Source organism: Amblyraja radiata, chromosome 33, assembly GCF_010909765.2.
Source record: "Amblyraja radiata isolate CabotCenter1 chromosome 33, sAmbRad1.1.pri, whole genome shotgun sequence".
Lineage (NCBI taxonomy): Eukaryota > Metazoa > Chordata > Chondrichthyes > Rajiformes > Rajidae > Amblyraja > Amblyraja radiata.
Window position 1 is genome coordinate 26,969,472 of NC_045988.1, and position 19,414 is coordinate 26,988,885.

General features: G+C 45.2%; 1 protein-coding gene across 2 annotated transcripts in view; it reads right to left on the minus strand.

Moving 5' to 3' along the window:
• LOC116991321 (NACHT, LRR and PYD domains-containing protein 3-like) overlaps nt 1–19,414 on the minus strand; it is a 38,696-nt gene that overhangs the window by 10,362 nt on the left and 8,920 nt on the right. For both annotated transcript variants that reach the window (XM_033049845.1, XM_033049847.1), the window contains exons 3-5: nt 16,569–16,735; nt 1,010–1,181; nt 843–908 (exon numbers count right to left, since the gene is read on the minus strand). In XM_033049845.1, the coding sequence (XP_032905736.1) occupies nt 843–908; nt 1,010–1,181; nt 16,569–16,735 (405 nt within the window). The remainder of the gene's footprint in view (nt 1–842; nt 909–1,009; nt 1,182–16,568; nt 16,736–19,414) is intronic.

A 19,414-nucleotide genomic window follows, 5' to 3' on the forward strand; every position in this document is an offset into this window, starting at 1 on the left:
TTCACCCAGAGAGTTGTGAATTTGTGGAATTCCCTGCCACCGAGGGTAGTGGAGGCCAAGTCACTGGATGGATTTAAGAGCGAGTTAGATAGAGCTCTAGGGATAATGGAATCAAGGGATATGGGGAGAAGGCAGGCACGGGTTATTGATTAGGGATGATCAGCCATGATCGCAATGAATGGCTCGAAGGACCGAATGGCCTCCTCCTGCACCTATTTTCTATGTTTCTATGTATATCGTCCCAAATTCGGGCAGCTGTGTAATGAAGCAGGCAAGTTCTGTTCACCCGACCTCCTGGTCCTCGAATGTACATGAGTATTGGAAGAGTTTATTCATCATCCTAGTCCACCCACATCCTCGCTACTGTGTCCGTCCCCTCGCTGAATATCACTACGCTCCTCTAATTGCCTGCCGTGTCCTGTAGTTTTCATGGACTCATGCGGGATGTCACTCCCACCCACTCCAATACTCAGTTGCAAGATATCATTTCCGTGATCACTGCACAGAGTGTTTCAGGCAGACAGTATCTCTGTTGCATTGATTACACCAGGTGATGACGAATGGGAATTGAATGGACGTTGAATCGGTTACCTGGGTTTTCACCTGCTCTTCCATACAATGGGAAATTGTTGCTATTACTATACGTCGGGAACTTCGAATCACCTGAACACAAGTAAATAGAGCAGGTGGTAATGGTGGAATTTATTTGGATGGGTGGGAGTACGAGGGTTTACTGACATGATTTCATTGACTAGTAACATAAGGCAAGTGGTTGGTCATATTCTGGACGCTCCTCCATTTTAAATCTACCTTTGCCATTGAAAAACAGTTCTATTCCTTACCTCGCAGCGCCCAGCCAATCTCGGGTGAACCTCCTGCCATTTTTAAACGGGGAAGTTGCATAAAACCTGTTAAATTATTTCTCATTAATGAAAATGTCCACGTATGTTTTTGTCTAATATGCAATAATTGAATCTAAAACTGAAATCAACTTCTGAAATGAGCTCACCTGCTTCCCCTATTTCTTTTAGTATTTTGATCAACATTGGGTCCATGTTCTGTATTTGCACAAAGGTTTCCCACATCACTCTCCGAGTCCGGGAACCTTTCTCCATCACCAGGTTCAGGAGAAGTTTGGAGCTGTCCATTCGGTCTCCCTTGCCAGCAAGCTCAGCAACTCTCTGCCAAAAGTAACAGTGGATATTTATAAGCATTGACAGGTTCACACAGACAGTGAGCGAGCAGGATAAAAAGGGTTTTAAAAGGGTTCTAAGAGTAAACCTAGCAATTATAGACCTGTTAGTTTGACGTCAGTGGTGGGCAAATTAATGGAAAGGATACTTAGAGATAATATATATAAGCATCTGGATAAACAGGGTCTGATTAGGAAAAGTCAACATGGATTTGTGCCTGGAAGGTCATGTTTGACTAATCTTCTTGAATTTTTTGAAGAGGTTACTCGGGCAATTTTACTTCGGAGTCACGTGAGTGACTACGTGAAGACCCCGCCAGCACGCGTGCGCGACATAGCGTCTCACGCAGTGCAGCAGCGACGGGCGGGGGTGGAGCACTCCCGCGGCAAAACGGACCTACAAGGTAAGAAGAAAATGTATTCTGAAGTTGTATTTCTTCCCCTTGCAGTGCTTTATGTTGCAGCACGTTGGACAAGGGGAAGAAAAAACGGTCACCTGGACCGCATGCTGCGGGGAACCAGCAAGGTCCCGGCAGCCGACAGCCATGGGTGACCAGCGGCTCCAGGACCGCAGGCTGTGAGTAACTAGGAAGGTTCCGACAGCCGGGGACAACCGGCGCAGGCTGAGCCCAGCACCGCGAGATGTATACCCGGAAACAGCGCAGCGGGCTGGAGGCAAGCAGAACAGGAGTCGGTCCGGCCGATAGACTCGGGGAGTCCGGCCAGGAGGACGCGCTGCCCAAGGGCAGTGAAAGTGACCGTTGGAGTGGTTACTAAGGTCCACTTACCGACTCCAACTCTGCCAAGCTGAATCCAGCGCCATGAGCCGTACAGCTCAAATCAGCGCAGCAGGCTGGAGGCAAAGCCCAGCAGGATTCAGCCCGGCCGATCATACTCATCTGAGTCCGGCCGAGAGGACGCGCTGCCCGAGTGCAGCAGAGGTCCGCCCGTGACTTGCTCCGGGAGATGGAGCAAGCTCACTATGGGAGACTTTGCACTCTCACAACAGCACCTTATCGAGGGCTGTAAAACAATGCATCTCCCTCGACAGAGGAGAGCATTGTGGACCAGGGCTGGGCTGGTCCTGAAGAAGGGGACGTGGCTGAAGAAAACGGCAGTGTGCAGGGTGTGCAGAATACTAAGGAGCTACTGGGAGTGATCACCAAATTACGGATCAACGAAAAGTACCATTACAGACCAGGCTGGCGGCCAGCATCGACTACATGTACTTCCATCCTCTGCAGGAACAGGTAACGAAATTACGGAGAAGTATATGCCTCCTGTGAACTTTACTTCGTTAAAAGTGCCTGCAGCAAACAATGCGATCTGGGGGTACACTGGCACAAAAACCCAGGAGGTCAAACTACAGAAGTTTTAAAACTTCTGACAGCGGGCATATCATTGGTTGCTCGCCCAGACGATGGCACAGAGATGACACCAGGACTGACATTGCTCCGCAATACCCACTATGAAATCAATTGCTTGCGAGAGCACAGTAAACCTGCACTAAACCCCAAATTTGCAGGGTTGTGCGAAACAGATGCAACAGAACCGGGGGGGGGAAACTTGTCTAAACAAGTAAAAAAGCTTGACGAAGAGTTTAAAACCGTCGGGCTCATAACAGGGTCATCAGCAACGGGCAGAACACACCTCAGACGGCAGCACACCTATACATCCACCAACAGGCATCAACACCAGGACGCTGGTGAAAGCATGAGGGCCGCACAGCAACCACGAAGGTCCTTTTTAGGCCAAGGCCCAGAGCTACCCTCATGGAAAACGTGCCAACCCCGCCTCTTCCGCAGAAGTTGAAGAAAGGGACGTACCACGGACAACCAGGGAGGTAGGTGGACCTGGTTCCTTCCAGAACACAAAGGTGTACGACCTGTATTAACAGGGGGAATGTTACACTTGTTTTGGGAGACCTGGAGAGATCATTGTTGATACCTAAAATTTAACTGGATGGGGCAACTATGGCAGAGTATAGCGTTGCCTAATGGACTAAACTTCAGCCCCAAGACTGTTCACCAAGATATTAAAACTGGCCTTGGCAATACTTATAAACAAAAACATATTGTCATGGCATATCTTGATGATATATCAATTGTGGGGAAAAACCCTGGATCTAGCTAAATCAGCAATTTTAGCTACCAAACATTGGGTGAAACTCTGGGGTTATCTCCATCCAGGTAAATCTAAGTTGACGGCATCCACAACTATGGACTTTCTGGGATTTACAATTAACGTTATCCATATGTCTGTAACATTGCCAAAGAGTAAAGCAGCAGACTTGGTGGAAGCCTGCAACAAAATTAATTATTACAAAATAAACCATCTATTCGACAGGAGACAAGGGTAATTGGAAAACTAGTAGCAGCATTTCCAGCTACTCAGTTTGGGCCTTGCATCATTAAAGCTCAAAAAGGGCAAAAGTGCAACAGCAAAAACACCTTGCAGGTCACTTTGATCGACCTATGCAGTTACCAGCCAAAGCAATTCGGAGTTATAATGATGAAAGGGAATACTTGGCATAGTTCCAGCCCATCATTATTAGTATTCATCATTACTAAAAACACTGGGTATAAATTATTTAGAGATGTTGGGTGCGTTTCTGGACTGGTGTAATAATAATAATAACTTTATTTATAGAGCACTTTAAAAACAACCACTGTTGCAACAAAGTGCTGTACATGACTAATCATGAACAAAAAATTATTACAAGACAATAAAAACATTAAAAAAGAGAGTAAAAACAATAAAAAACATTAAAAGCACTAAAACAGGAGCAAAGTCTCATGCAGGGTCAAAAGCCAAGGAATAGAAAAGGGTTTTAAGACTGGTTTTGAAGATGGACAGTGAGGGGGCCTGTCTGATGTGCAACGGCAGAGTGTTCCATAATGTCGGAGCAGCAACAGAGAAGGCTCTATCCCCTCTGAGCTTCCGATTAGACCTCGGTACCTCCAGGAGCAGCTGATCAGCTGACCTGAGGCACCGGGCAGGAGCGTAGGGATGAAGCAGCTCAGAGAGGTAAGGTGGGGCGAGACCATTTAAAGATTTAAAAACAAATAAAATAATCTTAAAATGAACTCGAAAGTACACAGGCAGCCAGTGGAGGGAGGCCAGAATTGGCGTTATGTGCTCCCTCTTTCGAGTTCCAGTTAAAAGGCGAGCAGCAGCATTCTGAACCAACTGGAGACGAGCCAGGGAAGATCGAGCAACTCCAAAATAAAGTGCGTTACAGTAATCCAGCCTAGATGTGATGAAGGCACGGATTACTGTTTCAAAATGCTGCCGCTCAAGAATGGGCTTCACCTTTGCCAGCTGCCTTAAATGAAAGAAGCTGGACTTAACTACCGCGCCTATTTGATGATCTAATTTAAAATCACTGTCGATCTTATAACCCAAGTTTAAAACTGTTGGCTTCACATACAGTGCCAGGGGACCCAAGTCAACAGGGGGAGGTTCACGGGAGCCATTGGGGCCAAACACTATCACCTCTGTCTTCTTTTCATTAAAACCTAGAAAGTTTAGGGCCATCCAGGATTTAATGTCATCAAGACATAACAGAAGTGATTTGACAGAGAAAGCATCTTCCTTCCTCAGCGGCATATATATCTGACTATCATCAGCATAACAATGAAAAGAGATGCCATGCTTTCTAAGAATGGAACCCAGAGGAAGTAGGTACAGTGAGAAAAGCAGGGGCCCTAAAATGGAGCCCTGTGGAACCCCATATGACAGAGGAGCGGAGGAGGATTCAAAACCAGCAAGGCTTACACACATGGTTCTGTCTGCCAGATAGGACCTGAACCATCCCAGGGCACTGCCACAAATGCCCACTAGGTGCTGTAACCGAGATATTAAGAAACCATGGTCCACTGTATCAAAGGCGGCAGATAGGTCCAGCAGGACAAGAACCACATAATCACCAGAATCATTAGCTAGGAGGATGTCATTAAAAACCCTTAGCAAAGCTGACTCTGTGCTATGCATAGTTTTAAACCCAGACTGGAAAACCTCCCGAATATTATGCTCGTCCAAGAAGAGTTTTAGCTGAGCATAAACAACTTTCTCCAGAATTTTAGAAATAAAAGGCAACTTGGAGATCGGTCTAAAATTGGCCAGAACAGTTTGATCCAGGCCAGGTTTCTTAAGTAGTGGTTGCACTACTGCATGTTTAAAACTTACGGGGACAACCCCAGAACACAAGCTGCTGTTTATAATGGCAAGAACCGACTGCCCTATACTGGGGAAAACCTCTTTAAAAAGATGAGGAGGGACAGCATCACAAGGGGAACCCGATGGCTTAATATGGCTAACCACATCCTCTAAACACGACAATGTCACAGGCACAAACTTATCCAATACCACCAGGTATGGGACAGAAACAGAGGGGTCAGAGGCAGGAGCTGAAATGAGAGCCCTTATGGAAACAACCTTATTAATAAAAAAGTGCAGGAAGTCATTGCACATTTCAGACGATGTTTCCAGCCAGGCAGGCTGCGGGGCATTTAGAACAGAGTCAATGATTTTAAATAGCACACGTGGGTCGTGACGCATAGACACAATAATGTTTGACAGGTATTCTCTTTTGGCCTCTTTAACAGTGTTTTGGTAATGACGCCAGCAGTCCTTTAGGATTTGAAATGAAACCTGCAGCTTGTCCTTCTTCCACTTGCGTTCAGCTTAGCGGCAACTCCCATCGAGCTGTACGAGTTACGTCACTGAACCAGGGCTCGGGTTTAGCTCTAGGCTGCAATGTTTTTAATGGAGCCACAAAGTCCAGTATAGTTCTGCAGGAGGAGTGAAACCAAGAACTGATCTCCTCCGTATCAAGAGAAGTGGAAGCAGAGGGGGCACAGAGCTGATCGAAAGCAGCAGAGAACTGGCCGGCAGCAAAAGGGTTGAAAGTCCGACAGCGCCGAGCAGGAGCGCCAGATTTAACTGCAGCACAGGAAAAACCAACATCAAATAATACGGGCATATGATCAGAAACCACACTATCACAGATCTCCAAATTTAACACGGACAAGCCATGAGAGAGAACAAGGTCTAGTGTATGTGTTCAAAAGGGAACTGCAGATGCTGGAATATCGAAGGTACACGAAATTGCTGGGGAAACTCAGCGGGTGCAGCAGCATCTATGGAGCGAAGGAAATAGGCGACGTTTCGGGCCGAAACCCTTCTTCAGACCCTTCTGAAGAAGGGTTTCGGCCCGAAACGTCGCCTATTTCCTTCGCTCCATGGATGCTGCTGCACCCGCTGAGTTTCCCCAGCAATTTTGTGTAAGGTCTAGTGTATGTCCATGTTCGTGTGTGGGACCAGACACACACTGCACAATATTAAAAGAGTCAATAAGGCTTATAAAGTCCTTCACCAACGGCTTATCAGGACAGCACACATGTATGTTAAAGTCCCCAACCATAAGGACACGATCATAGTTGGGCATAATCCCAGCCAGAAAATCAGAGAAGTCATTCACAAAGTCCTTATGATATTTGGGGGGTCGGTAGATGACAGCGCAAAGCACCGGGTCAGAGCGACCCACCTCAAATAAAGTAGCTTCGAAGCTGGAGCACGAGGATGATATAGCGCACTGCTTGCATTTAAAGTTATTTTTATAAATAGCCGCTGTTCCTCCTCCACGGTCCGACATCCGCGGCGAGTTGAAATAAGAACAGCCAGCCGGTAAAAGTTCAATAAGAGCGCTGCACTCACCAGGACCGATCCAAGTCTCTGTCACACAGAGGAAATCCAGGCCACGGGAGCAGAAGAAATCCCTCAGGATAAAAGTTTTGTTTGCCAGCGATCTGGCGTTCACCAAACCAATCCTGGAAGGGGATGGACTCTGTAGATCGGCGGATCGGGGAGCCCGGAGCAGTGTCCGCAGGTTCCGGAGATTCACCCCGCGGTGGCGGGGCCGAGGAGAGCAGGGGGGGCGAGGCCGGTCTCGTCGCAGCTTCTGATCGTAAGAAGGGGGGGGGGGGGGGGAGAAAGGATCCACCTGGAGGAGTTGGTGTACCTGGTGACCGCCTTCGTCCCCTTCGAGACGGCGTGTAGCGTATAATACAGCTACAATCACCAACGTCCTGGGAATTCTTGTCCAGCCTTCATGTAGATGAAGGACTGAGCTGCAGCGCTATAATTGCGCAGGAGTGCCCTGTCAGCTTGCTGGTGGAAGGCGCCACGACAACTCTCCATGGGATCTCTAGTTGCCAAACTTATGAGGATTATTTACAACACTAACCCTCCTAGAGTGAGGTACTCCCAGATCTTGGACGTCAGTGTTGTACTAACATTGCTAGGGGCACCAGCAGTGTCCCTGTCTCTGGGGGGGGGGGGGGGGGGGGGGGGGGGGGGGAACTGACAGTATTTAAAAACTATGCTGATAGTACTGGTCTCAGCTCTAAGGGTCAAGTTTCTACATAAACTGAGACTGGGGAAAAATGATGGCATCTCCAGAAAAGATAACTTTGCATATTAGAGCTTGTTAAACAAGATAGACCAAGAACATCAGGACAAAATTTGGGATTCCAGGTATACCTAGGTATGTTGCAAAGCCTACCTGAAGCGTCGCTGAAAATCTGTCGCTGCGGGTGTGCGCGATTTTTGCGCCGTTTAGAGGGGGCGGGTTTAAAACGCGATTTTCTCTAGGCTGTTCAAATCGAAGATGTTCAGCCTAGTTAATTATTAACGAAAAATCGCTGGAAGACCCCGTCGCAAAAGCTATTATTAGTTTTAAAGGCCTCGTATAATAGTTATAATAGTTTAAAAATCAACCTCTAAACCCGCGAACACCAGCAACCGCAGGGTCTCATAAAGCAAATAGCAGAAGGTAGGCTGTATATTTTTACATTAAAAAGGGCTTCTAAAGGTCCCTTTATACAAAGTTTAATATTGCGAGTAGCTCATTTTGGGCCCATTATATCCCGCAGTATTTTTCTCGGCATTTGAGGCACAAATCTAGCGCAATGTGAACGTTCTAAACCAGCGCGTTCACAGGGACCCACTGGAAAGCTGATTTAAATGGACTTTAATTTACAGCAATTGAACACTAAATTCCTTCCATTTGGTCTATAAATTAATGTAAATGAGATTTAAAAATCATGTTTTATTGTGAATTATTTGTGAATATTATTTGGACATTTAGGCTATTTAAAAATGTTAATCATTTATTAAGAAATGGATAGATGTTTAGATCTAGTAATTGAAGTCTGAAATTAGCTACAATTAGGTAACTAACTAATTATATGCTTTAATTTCAGGTCATCCAAGTAAGATTATTTTATATTTGTTTCAGAATGCTTCAATCTATGATAACTGAAAATTTCATTCAGTTCTCTTAATTTTTAAGAAAGTTATGGGCTTTTGACTGTTCACGATCACAGCTTTTTTGTTATGTCCATAGAAAATCAATAGGGAACAAGGTGCTCATTTCCCAGTATGAAAATGGCCATAACTTTTTAAATACTTGAGATATGAAAGTGAATTAGGTGTCAAATTAAACTTATTTTTATGCTTTATCTGATGGGATAAATTGCAGACTTGATTTTTAAAATCTCAAAATTTTGTAACATTGCTAGTATACCCATCTGACACCCGACAGTGTGTAATGACACACCTTCTACTATACCTTAAGACTACTAAAACTTTAAGAGGAAGTAAATTAGCACTATGGGCAGCCAAAAACAGCCTAATGGCCGGGTATCAGCACAAATTATCTCTAGATGGCTCAGACAGGCTTGGGAGCTGCTGGGATGGATACTGACATCTTAAATCTCTATCCACAAGGGCAACAACAACGCCGGCAGCAAGGGACAAGGAAGTGCCTGTGGACCATATCCTGGCTACAGCAGGACGGTCTAGAGAGAGACCTTCCAATTCTTTATAATATGCCAATAACCAAACCTGCGGTATTGCAGAATCAAGTTTGAATTCTGTAATATATTTAGCCCTAGGGAGCATTATTTTTGTTAAAATAAATAATTATTGTTTGAATTGGATACATGTCTGAATACGATAACATACTTCCTCCCTTGAATGACTTCGGCAGTGAGTGAAGCATGGACTGTTCCACGGCTTGAAATCACAAATCTTTAAAATCTTCACGTAGTCACTCACGTGACTCCGAAGTAAAATAGTTAGATTTTACATCGGAGTCACGTGAGTGACTACGTGAAGAACCCCACCAGGATGCATGCGTGTCATATCGCTACACGCATTGAGAAACAGTCAGGCGGGGTGGAATGACGTTCCCCCGCAGTGGCAGTTTTAAAAGCCGGAACCTGCAGGTAAGAGATACTCTGCGGTCTTTTGTGTTGTTCCCATACTGATACTCAATGGACAAGTCCAAGAAAACAACAAGGGCTGCGACAAAGCTGGCGGGGGAGGACCGCGGAGTTGCGGGCAGCCAGCGGCACATGAATCACCCGTAATGGGAACAGCTGTGCCCGACTTCGCCTCCGCACCGGCCAAATCCACTCCGCGGCCGGGCGGTAAGGCAAAACAAAAAACCAACAAAGTCATTGACTCAGATGAGTCCGACTTAGAGCAGCCGCGAGCGGCCAGCGACCGTGAGCGCTGGAGCCGGATGGAGCGGTGTGTGGAGCAGTTGCTCCAACGTGACAGGCTCCGGGAGATGGAGTCTAGGCACTGTGGGCACTATGTTAAACCCACAGCAGCACCTCTTGTAGGGCTGCACAGTGCATCTCCCTCGTCAGAGGGGAGTACTGGGGGTCAGTTCTGGGCTGATCCTGAAGAGGGGTTTGCAGAAGAGAAATCAAGTGTGCAAGGGATGCAGGAACGTGAAAATCTACTGGACATGTTGTCCAACTTCATACAGCCAGAGCAGACGGGCCAAAACCTGGAACAAAAACTAGCTGCCAGTATAGATTATATGTCCTTTAACCAGCTACAGGAACAGTATGTTGTAAATAATTGCATATGGAAACATATCGGAGCAGGAGTTAGAGGCATGGATGTCAAACTCCAAAAGGTACTAAAGCTCCTAACAGCGGGAATAACAGCTTTCGCCCGCACAGTAGATGAGAAGGACATGTCGCAGGACCAACAGGATGCACTGGCACTGCTTTGCAACACACAATATGAAATAAACAGCATCAGGAAGAGTGCCATCCGACCTGCTCTAAACCCGAAATTCGCGGGTCTGTGCAAACCTGGAAACGTAAAACCACCAATTTTGAGCTCGATGAGGAGGCAAAAACCCTGGGGCTCATAAAAGCGACTTCATCAAAAACCTACTACGGCCATAAACAGCACCCTTACGCACCCACCAGTAGAACAAGACAAACTGGTGAAAGCTCAAAGGTCCGGTACATCGAACATGTCTTTTTTAGGCCATGGCCCAGGCCGGCCTTTTTGGAAGATACGCAAACCTCCAACACCAACCCAACCACAAACCCAGACACCGGCGCCTCAACATCAACGAAGAATTTACAAAAAGAAGTAAACCTGCCACTGGTAACTATGGAGGTAGGTGGGTCTAGTTCCCTACAAATTGCAGGGAGCATGGAGGTTGGGGGGAGATTACACTTCTTTCTGGATGCATGGAGTATGTTAACTACCGACACTTATATTTTAAGCAGTATCCAGGGATATACCATTGAAATTTATACACAAATACAGCCCTCCAGTTCAGCATGTACCGAACCGAATGTTCGTACTTTCAGGTAAAGAAAAATCAGAAGCGCATGCTGAACTGGAGCGGCTTTATGCAAAAGAGGTAATTGAAAAATCCCAACACGAATCGCTAGAATTCGTGTCCAATATCTTTACCAAAAACAAAAAAGATGGTGGTTGTCGCATCATCATAGATTTGACCAAATTGAATACATTTGTACAATATATTCATTTTAAAATGGAAACCTTTGTTACTGCAAAACAATTGATTTCCAAAGGTTACTTCATGGCTAGCATCGATTTAAAAGATGCTTACTATTCAGTGCCTATACGAGGTGACCACAGATGTTACTTAAAATTAAACTGGATGGGACAGCACTGACTGTATAGAGCGCTGCCAAATGGGTTAACATCAGCCCCCAAGCTGTTCACAAAAATTTTGAAACCAGCCCTAGCGTTTCTACGGAAACGAAAACACATGGTCATGGCATATCTAGATGACATACTTATTGTGGGCAAAACTTTGGAATTGGCCAAACAAACTGTAACAGCCACAAAACAGTTATTTGAAAAACTGGGGTTTATTATCCATCCAGTTAAATCTAAATTAACGCCTTCCACTACTATGGACTATTTGGGGTTCACCATTGACTCAGTTCACATGTCGGTGACTTTGCCAAAGGGAAAGGCTATAGACTTAATAGAGACTTGCAATAACCTCATTGACATCAGTAAACCGTCCATCAGATTGGTAGCAAAAGTAATTGGCAAAATGGTGGCTGCTTTTCCAGCCACACAATTCGGACCTTTACATTACCAAAATTTACAGAGAGCAAAAATACGAGCACTCAAAATGAATGCTGGTCATTTTGACAGACCAATGAAGCTACCAATCAAAGCTATAATGGAACAAAAATGGTGGAAAGATAACATTCGGCTTTGTTTCAATCCAATCATTATCAGCAACCCTTCTATGGTGCTACAAACTGATGCCAGTGCACTTGGTTGGGGTGCCACCAATTCCATCTCCAGCTGTGGAGGTAGATGGACTGCACAGGAGGCATCATTATTACAAACACTGGGCATAAACTACCTGGAAATGTTGGGTGCATTCCATGGCCTAAAGTCATATTGTTCTGGGTTATATCACCAGCATGTTAGACTACAGATTGACAATACCACCGTGGTAGCATATATCAACCACATGGGTGGAAACAAATCGACATCATGTGACAATCTGGCTAATACAATTTGGCAATGGTGTATCCAGAGACATATTTGGATATCAGCTACTTACCTACCAGCTAAACTAAATTTAGTGGCAGACACCAGGTCACACAAATTTAATGAAAACACAAAATGGATATTGAATAAAAAAGTATTTGCTGATATTACAGCACGGTATGGAACACCAGATATCGATCTATTCGCATCCAGACTTAATCACCAGTTATCAAACTATGTTTCGTGGGAACCAGACCCTGGGGCAGCGGCAACAGATGCATTTTCGCTGCATTGGGGGAAATTGTTTATTTATGCATTCCCTCCTTTCTGCCTCATCAGTCGGGTATTAAGGAAAATACAGCAAGACTCTGTGTCTGGTATTTTGGTAGTACCCGATTGGCCTACTCAACCATGGTTCCCTGTGATACTCAACATGGTATTAGAACCATGTATCACCATCTCGAATAGACCAGATTTATTGGTTCATCCCGTAACAAGGGATAGCCACCCATGTCATAACTATACAAATTTATTAATTTGTAGAGTCTAAAAATACCTCTACTACAGCTGGGACTGACGGACCGAACAGTGAACATAATTTCGGCGGGCCACAGACAGTCCACCAAAAAACAGTATCTGGTCTATATCAGGAAATGGGAGATGTATTGTCACAGAAACAGCATCGCCTACAGATCAATGAACATCCCGTCTGTTCTGGAATTCCTGGCAGGCCTCCATTATGATGAGGGGCTCAGTTATAGTGCCATCAACTGCGCCAGAAGTGCCCTATCAACTTATCTATGGCAAGGAACAGAGCGTCATTCTGTTGGGACTCACCCCCTGGTAACAAAACTTATGAGGGGAATTTTTAATACCAATCCCCCAAGAACCAGGTACTCTCAAATATGGGATGTGAGTATTGTCCTGACGATGCTAAGGAATTGGTCTCCAGCAACAGCTCTGTCCCTACATAGACTGACACTGAAAACAGTCATGCTAATGGCTTTGGTCATGGCACAAAGGGTACAGTCGTTACATAAATTAAGACTGGACAACATGACTTCTTCATCTGGAAATATTATGTTTCATATTTATGAATTAGTTAAGCAGAACAGACAGGGATCAGCAGGCCTCAATATAGAATTTAGGTCTTACCCAACAGATGATCGTCTCTGTATAGTAAGACATTTGTTGTTATACATGGAGAAAACGAAAATCATCAGAGGCAATGAGAAGGCACTTTTAATTAGCCACAAGCAACCACACAAAAAAGTGACGGTCCAAACCATCTCAAGATGGTTGAAACAGGTTCTAACACAGGCTGGGGTGGATACTAATATTTTTAAATCTCATTCCACCAGGGCTGCAGCTACATCGGCAGCTATGCAGTTGGATGTACCAATGGACCAAATCCTCAAGACAGCAGGATGGTCAGGGGAAAAAACATTCCAACTATTTTATCATAAACCAGTCATTAAACCTGGAACGTTTGCAGAAACAATTTTAAGTTCTGTAATTTAATTTACCCCATAAATAGGGGCTATAATTTGGTGTTAATAAATTTTTCATGGATTTCAATGTCGGATTCATGTCTAAATTATGTTGACACAATTCCTCCCAAGTCATTAAGGCAGATGTCATGCATGGACTCGTTTCCACGGCATGAAATCACAGAGCTTTGAAATCTTCACGTAGTCACTCACGTGACTCCGAAGTAAAATAGTAAGATTAAACGAGAACTTACCAGTTACCATATTTTATGAGTACGTTGAGGGAATACGTGCCCTCCGTTCCCACCCATGAACATATACTCAACTGGTATTTCTTCTCTAATCTTACTATGTTCAGTCATTACAGTTATCAGTGATTTCACACTGCTGCTTTGAAGAATGACACGCATGCGTCCTGGCGGGGTTCTTCACATATTCCCTCAACGTACTCCTCATAAAATAACGATCAAACTTCGAACTGGTAAGTTCTCGTTTAATCTTACTATTAAACGAGAACTTACCAGTTTGAAGTTTGATCTTTATTTTATGAGGAGTTACGATGAGGGATTACGTGCCCTCCGCTCCCGCCCTCTATTATAAAGGTCAACTGGTATATTAGTTCTTCTTATCTTACTATGTTTATCTCAATTACTATTACTGTGATTCCACACCGCTGCTTTGAAGAATGTCGCGCACGTGTGCTGGCGGGGTCTTCACGTAATCCCTCATCGTAACTCCTCATAAAATAAAGATCTAACTTCAAACTGGTAAGTTCTCGTTTAATCTTACTATTGATGAGGGTAAAGCAGTGGATGTTGTCTATATGGACTTCAGTAAGGCCTTTGACAAGGTTCCACATGGAAGGTTGGTTAAGAAGGTTCAATTGTTGGGGATTAATAGTGGAGTAGCAAGATGGATTCTACAGTGGCTGAATGGGAGATGCCAGAGAGTAATGGTGGATGGCTGTTTGTCAGGTTGGAGGACGGTGACTAGTCGGGTGCCACAGGGAACTGTGTTGGGTCCACTGTTGTTTGTCATATACATCAATGATCTGGTTGATGATGTGGTAAATTGGATTAGTAAGTATGCAGATGATACTAAGATAGGTGGTGTTGTGGATAATGAAGTCGATTTTCAAAGTTTACAGAGAGATTTAGGCCATTTGGAAGAGTGGGCTGAAAGATGGCAGATAGAGTTTAATGCTGATAAGTGTGAGGTGCTACATCTTGGCAGGACATAGAAACATAAAAAATAGGTGCAGGAGTAGGTCATTCGGCCCTTCAATATGATCATGGCTGATCATCCAACTCAGTATCCTGTACCTGCCTTCTCTCCATACCCCCTGATCCCTTTAGCCACAAGGGCCACATCTAACTCCCTCTTAAATATAGCCAATGAACTGGCCTCAACCACATTCTGTGGCAGAGAATTCCAGAGATTCACCACTCTCTGTGTAAAAATGTTTTTCTCATATCAGTCCTAAAAGATTTCCCCTATATCCTTAAACTGTGACCCCTTGTTCTGGACTTCCCCAACATCGGGAGCAATCTTCCTGCGTCTAGCCTGTCCAACCCCTTAAGAATTTGGTAAGTTTCGATAAGATGCCCCCTCAATCTTCTAAATTCTAGCGAGTACAACCCTAGTCTATCCAGTATTTCTTCATATGAAAGTCCTGACATCCCAGGAATCAGTCTGGTGAGCCTTCTCTGTACTCCCTCTATGGCAAGAATGTCCTTCCTCAGATTAGGTGACCAAAACTGTACGCAATACTCCAGGTGTGGTCTCACCAAGACCCTGTACAACTGCAGTAGAACCTCCCTGCTCCTATACTCAAATCTTTTTGCTATGAATGCTAACATACCATTCGCTTTCTTCACTGCCTGCTGCACCTGCATGCCTACTTTCAATGACTGGTGTACCATGACACCCAGGTCTCATTGCATCTCCCCTTTTCCTAATCGGCCACCATTCAGATAATAGTCTACTTTCCTGTTTTTGCCACCAAAGTGGATAACCTCACATGTATCCACATTATACTGCATCTGCCATGCATTTGCCCACTCAGGACAAATCAAAATAGGATGTACATGGTAAATGGTAGAGAATTGAGGAATGCAGTTGAAGAGAGATCTAGGAATATCTTTGCATAGTTCCCTGAAGGTGGAATCTCATTGAGATAGGTTGGTAAAGAAAGCTTTTGGTGTGCTGGCCTTTATAAATCAGAGCATTGAGTATAGAAGTTGGGATGTAATGTTAAAATTGTACAAGGCATTGGGTGAGACCAATTCTGGAGTATGGTGTACAATTCTGGTCGCCAAATTATAGGAAAGATGTCAACAAACTAGAGAGAGTACAGAGGAGATTTACTAAAATGTTGCCTGGGTTTCAGCAACTAAGTCACAGAAAAAGGTTGAGCAAGTTAGGTCTTTATTCTTTAAAGCGCAGAAGGTTAAGGGGGGACTTGATAGAGGTCTTTAAAATTATGAGAGGGATTGACAGAGTTGACATGGATAAGCTTTTTCCATTGAGAGTAGGGAAGATTCAAACAAGAGGACATGATTTGAGAATTAAGGGACAAAAGTTTAGGGGCAACATGAGGGGGAACTTCTTTAGTCAGAGAGTGGTAGCTGTGTGGAATGAGCTGCCTGTGGAAGTGGTGAAGGCAGGTTCCTTTTTATAATTTAAAAATAAATTGGTTAGGTATATGGACGGGAAAGGAATGGAGGGTTATGGTCTGATGGCAGGTAGATGGGACTAGGTGAGAGTAAGTGTTCGGCACGGACTAGAAGGGCCGAGATGGTCTGTTTCCGTGCTGTAATGGTTATATGGTTATATGATACGATGTTCTCTATGAAGGGATCCATCCCCCTGTTGATCTGGCCATAGTGATCACTCACCTGGCAGGGTGCTGATCTGTCTGACCATGAGTTGTACATTGTGGGAGCAGAGAACAGTGAAGTGCATTCACTTGTGGTTCCTGCAAGTTGGAATATTCCAAACTCACCCAGTCTGCTGGCACTCACCCGATGCTCCGGTTCACTGAAATGCCCCTGGGATGTTAACGCCAAGCTGATTCCATGCACCCCTCTTTCCATTGCCTTTTCCAGCCGGTTTCGGTAAATGGTCATCAAGTGGAACAATTTGAAATCATCCAAGTTGGTTACGAGCTGAGAAACGGCAGCGGCTGAATCTGTGAAAGGAAATGAAGAAAACAAAACACAACATGGACCTCCAAACTGGCTCAAACATTCACTCAGATATCAAACGACAAACCTCCTTGTGCCATATCATGAAGCTGATACCCACAGGCAGCACATTGTCTTGTTTCAGTGATGCACAGCCTATGATCTTCACGAAGCCTCATTACCACTTGTCATAAAGTCCTCGAGCTGCACACCACAAAAACAGACCCTTCTCATCCATTTCATTAAGATGCCTTATTTAAGTTTGTTCCAAAGGTCACATCTCAATATCCATGTACTTCATCTGCAGACCACCCATTCCAGCCTTTCTACGATCATCTTCTTTGTCACCTTCATGTGCTGGAAGGAATTGCAGATGCTGGTTTACGCCGAGATACAAAATATTGGAGTAACTCAGCGGGTCAGGCAGCATCTCTGGAGAAAAGGAAGAGATGAGCTTTCGCATCAAGAGCCTTCTTCAGAGTGAAGAGATGCTGTCAGACCCGCTGAGTTACTCCAGTATTTTGTGTCTACCTGTCACCAGCCTCATCTGAAATCACCTCGTGGCGTGCAACGCACCGAGACTGTTGGTCTCTTGTTAGCCACATGACCCTTTGCTGCTTGGAGCTGAAATGAACACATGTGAAAGACTAGCAGAAGCAAACATGACTGTGGTAGATAACAAACCCAGTTCCCAGCTGTTCACGGCAAACAAAATCCTCCCATCTGGCCTTATCTTTCCTATGTGGACAAAAATGCTGGACAATCTCAGCGGGTGAGGTAGCATCTATGGAGTGAAGGAAAGAGGCAACGTTTCAGGTCGAGATCCTTCTTCAGACTGATGTGGGGGTGGGGGGGTGAAAAGAAGAAAGGAAGAGGTGGAGACAGTGGGCTGTGGGGAGAGCTGGGAAGAGGAGGGGAAAGAAGAGGAAAGCAGGGACTACCTGACATTGGAGAAGTCAATGTTCATACCGCTGGGGTGTAAACTGCCCAAGCAAAATATGAGGTGCTGCTCCTCCAATTTATGGTGTGAATCACTCTGGCCATGGAGGAGGCCCAGGACAGAAATGTCGGATTCGGAATGGGAAGGGGAGTTGAAGTGGTGAGTCATCGGGAGATCAGGTTGGTTAATGCGAACCGAGCGGAGGTGTTGGGCGAAGCGATCGCCACCCCTGCGCTTGGTCTCACCGATGTAGAGCAGCTGACACCTAGAGCAGCGAATGCAATAGATGAGGTTGGAGGAGGTGCAGGTGAACCTCTGCCGCACCTGGAAAGACGGCTTGGGTCCTTTGATGGTGTCAAAGGGGTGGGTAAAGTGACAAGTGTAGCATTTCCTGTGGTTGCAAAGGAAAGTGCCAGGAGAGGGCGTGGTTTGGGTGGGAAGGGACGAATTGACCAGGGATTTACGGAGGGAGCGATCTCTGCGGAAAACCGAAAAGGGAGGAGGTGGGTAGATGCAGACAGTGGTGGGATCCCGTTGGAGGTGGCGAAAATGTCGGAGGATTATATGGTGTATGTGACGGCTGGTAAGGCGGAAGGCGAGGACAAGGGGGACTCTGCTCTTGTTATGAATGAGGGGATGGGGAGTGCGAGCAGAGTCACAGGGTATAGAAGAGACCCTGGTGAGAGCATCATCTAGTAGAATAGGGGAATCCAGTTCCCTAAAGAATGAGAACATCTCCGATGCTCTAGTGTGGAACACCTCATCCTGGGTGCAGATGCGGCGTAGACGGAGGAATTGGGAGTAGGGGATGGAGTCCTTACAGGAAAGCAGGGTGGGAAGAAGTGTAGTCCAGATAGACATGGGATTTTATCTTTCCTACATGTGACTTAAGAGCCAACAATGATTTCTAAAGTAGCAACTGAAGTAGAGAGTGGCAATGATTCACAGGATGCTATGAGATTGGTTGCAGCTATCTGACCGGATAGACAAAGTTTCATGGTCTTGAAAAGGTGAAGACTGATGGGGACCTGACTAAAGTTTACAAAACCATGAACAACTTGTTATGGTGGTTAGTGAGAAACTGCCCGCATCCCGCTCGCAGCTGAGCAAAGGTTTGAGATATGGTTGGGATGATTCAAGAGGACTTGAGGATAAATACCATGCAACAATTAGTTGTGATCTGGATTGCAGTAGGTGCGAGCCCATTGGAGACATTGGAGAAAGAAGTCTACAAGCACTTGAATTGACAATGCGTGCAACATTACGGGCAAAGTGCTGGCAAATGGGAGTAGTCGACAGGTGTTTGGGATGTGCAGCTCAGACCAAAGCTCCTGGTTATATGACGACAAGTTTCACAATGTTCTCAAGGTGGAGTGTGAGCAGCCGGTTGTGCGCGTTTACACAAATGACACAGCTGGGAATATGGATGAGGTCCTATAGGGTCAATACAGGCAGTGAGATTAAATCCAGGACCTCAATCTCTGGATTGCCATTCGATGCCACGTGGCTGAGGAGCTGGTGCAGGGAACAGTGGTTCTGAATGTTGGACCATTGGGATAATGTCTGGGCACAGCTGTCCTTTAGAAGAGAGGAGGATTGTACAGGAATTGGAGGTGGACCACAATCATTGAAGGGTCATTCAGCAGTGCTACTCAGGAGCATTGACATTAGAGTGGTGGCTGAGAGAATCAGTGTATTATGACGGCAAATGGCAGAAGTGATGGGAGAGTACAGGTGAATACAG